Source organism: Scardinius erythrophthalmus, assembly GCF_964197995.2.
Source record: "Scardinius erythrophthalmus genome assembly, chromosome: 20".
NCBI classification, from domain to species: Eukaryota; Metazoa; Chordata; class Actinopteri; order Cypriniformes; family Leuciscidae; genus Scardinius; species Scardinius erythrophthalmus.
In genome coordinates this window covers 38,583,384-38,585,883 of record NC_138240.1, presented here as the reverse complement: position 1 = coordinate 38,585,883, position 2,500 = coordinate 38,583,384, and the positions used below count along the sequence as shown (strand labels likewise).

General features: G+C 43.2%; 1 protein-coding gene across 10 annotated transcripts in view; it reads right to left on the bottom strand.

Annotated features, from left to right (window-relative positions):
* magi1a (membrane associated guanylate kinase, WW and PDZ domain containing 1a) overlaps positions 1-2,500 on the bottom strand; it is a 115,877-nt gene that overhangs the window by 47,066 nt on the left and 66,311 nt on the right. For all 10 annotated transcript variants that reach the window (XM_081349694.1, XM_081349685.1, XM_081349688.1 and 7 more), the window contains exon 5: positions 712-794. In XM_081349694.1, the coding sequence (XP_081205820.1) occupies positions 712-794 (83 nt within the window). The remainder of the gene's footprint in view (positions 1-711; positions 795-2,500) is intronic.

Here is a 2,500-nt window from a genome sequence, read left to right as displayed (position 1 = left end):
GACAGTAACCAACAATCTGTTTACATTTGCACTGGCTTAGAACAAATGTGTTCTAAATGTTGATCATTAAAATAAAAAATAAAGTAGCATTTGCATCTGAACTGTAGCAGCTTTTTGGAAAATTCTTAATGTCATTTTTAATAATACATCAGGTTCGCGTCTAAATAATCGGTCTACTGCTGCTGATATACCTCTGCGTCCTCGGTCGTCTACACCAGTGCAAGTTTGTGAAAGCAGTTGTATCAACACTCTGGAAGGGGGATTGTTCTTTACAACAATACTCCATTAATTTGCAGTTGAATGTCTATAATAATAGTATCAATATGTTGCATAACTACAGTCCTGTAATTCAGGTAACAGCTGGAAAAAAATGCTTTTTTCAAAAACCATTATCTAAATTTCGAAGATCGGATCAGATCGGATCGAATCGGATCGAATCGAATAATGATAATCGATTCAAGATCTTGAGAATCGGAATCGAATCGATTCTTAAAATTTGAATCGAAACCCAGCCCTAGCAAGGACCATAAGCCTGGAAAGTTCATTCCTCGAGGGCTGTCCGTGCAGAGACATACAGAGCTGGCTAAACACAGCCTTACGTTATCTAGCCAGGCATAGAGTAGCTTTCGAAACATCAGATCATCATGGCGTCCGCACAGCGCAGAATGAAGTGTGTGCTAACGAGTCCTGGCGCACTAGTGTTGGTCTTACCATCATCTTCACAGTCCTCCAGAGGTTTGGGCGGTTTGTCCTGACACCGAGGGTCAATCCATGAGGTCGTCTTTGTGTTGTGGCTATAAACAACAGCATCACTGGCATTCATATTAACATATAAAATCAGAAGTAATTAAGTGTATATTAGACATTTAGATTCTGATTCGATCAAACACATTAATGGTGCCACTATTAGCCACTGCACCAGGGGTCGGCAAATAAGTTTGGCATCGGGCCAAAAAACATTTCGCCTCTAGATGGCAGGCCAGATCACAGTCAAATGATAATTTAAGAAATGAATTGAGGAAAGATGCAACTAGAATTGCCTGTGACAGACTGTTAGTGTGTGTTGTGTGACTGCTGTTACTCTGGGTTAGATCCTGTAGGAGGACAGTCATTAACAGAAAGCCACATCTGTGCCTGTTGCTGACCTCGGCACTACACCATCAATAGACATGCGTTAAAATGTGTATGTGTGTGAATGATCGTGTACATGATAATAGTACCATGGTATTCTCTGAAGAGTCTCGCACTATCATTCGGCTGCATGAATATAGTCTTCACTCTATAGTATAGTATCACGGTATTACCTGCTAAAAAAAAACAGCTAAGACCAGCTAAGACCAGCTAAGACCAACTAAGACCAACTCCACTATATTACCAAGTTTTAGGGCGTCTGCCTTTACATGCACATGAACTTTAATGACATCCCATTCCTGATCCGTAGGGTTTAATATGGAGTTGCTCCAAACAGCTTCAACTCTTCTGGAAAGGCTTTCCACAAGGTTTAGGAGTGTGTTTATGGTCCTGCTTTGTGCACTGGAGCGCAGTCATGCTGGAACAGGAACATCCCTAAACTCTTCCCACAAAGTTGGGAAGTTTTGGTCTGCCAAAATGTCTTGGTCTGCTGAAGCATTAAGAGTTCCTTTCACTGGAACTAAGGAGACAACCCCTAAAAGCAACCCCCCCCCCATAACCCCCCCCCCCCAAACAACCCCACACCATAACCCCCCCTCAACCAAACTTTACACTCGGCACAATGCAGTCAAGTACAAGTACAGTTCTCCTGGAAACCGCCAAACCCAGACTTACCCATCGGATTGCGTTCAGCTTGTCCATCTTAAACCAGCTAAGACCAGCTATGTCCATCTTAAACCAGCTAAGACCAGCTAAGACCAGCTATGTCCATCTTAAACCAGCTAAGACCAGCTAAGACCAGCTATGTCCATCCTAAACCAGCTAAGACCAGCTATGTCCATCTTAAACCAGCTAAGACCAGCTAAGACCAGCTATGTCCATCTTAAACCAGCTAAGACCAGCTATGTCCATCTTAAACCAGCTAAGACCAGCTAAGACCAGCTATGTCCATCCTAAACCAGCTAAGACCAGCTATGTCCATCTTAAACCAGCTAAGACCAGCTAAGACCAGCTATGTCCATCCTAAACCAGCTAAGACCAGCTATGTCCATCTTAAACCAGCTAAGACCAGCTAAGACCAGCTATGTCCATCCTAAACCAGCTAAGACCAGCTATGTCCATCTTAAACCAGCTAAGACCAGCTAAGACCAGCTATGTCCATCTTAAACCAGCTAAGACCAGCTATGTCCATCCTAAACCAGCTAAGACCAGCTATGTCCATCTTAAACCAGCTAAGACCAGCTAAGACAGCTATGTCCATCCTAAACCAGCTAAGACCAGCTATGTCCATCTTAAACCAGCTAAGACCAGCTAAGACCAGCTATGTCCATCTTAAACCAGCTAAGACCAGCTAAGACCAGCTATGTCC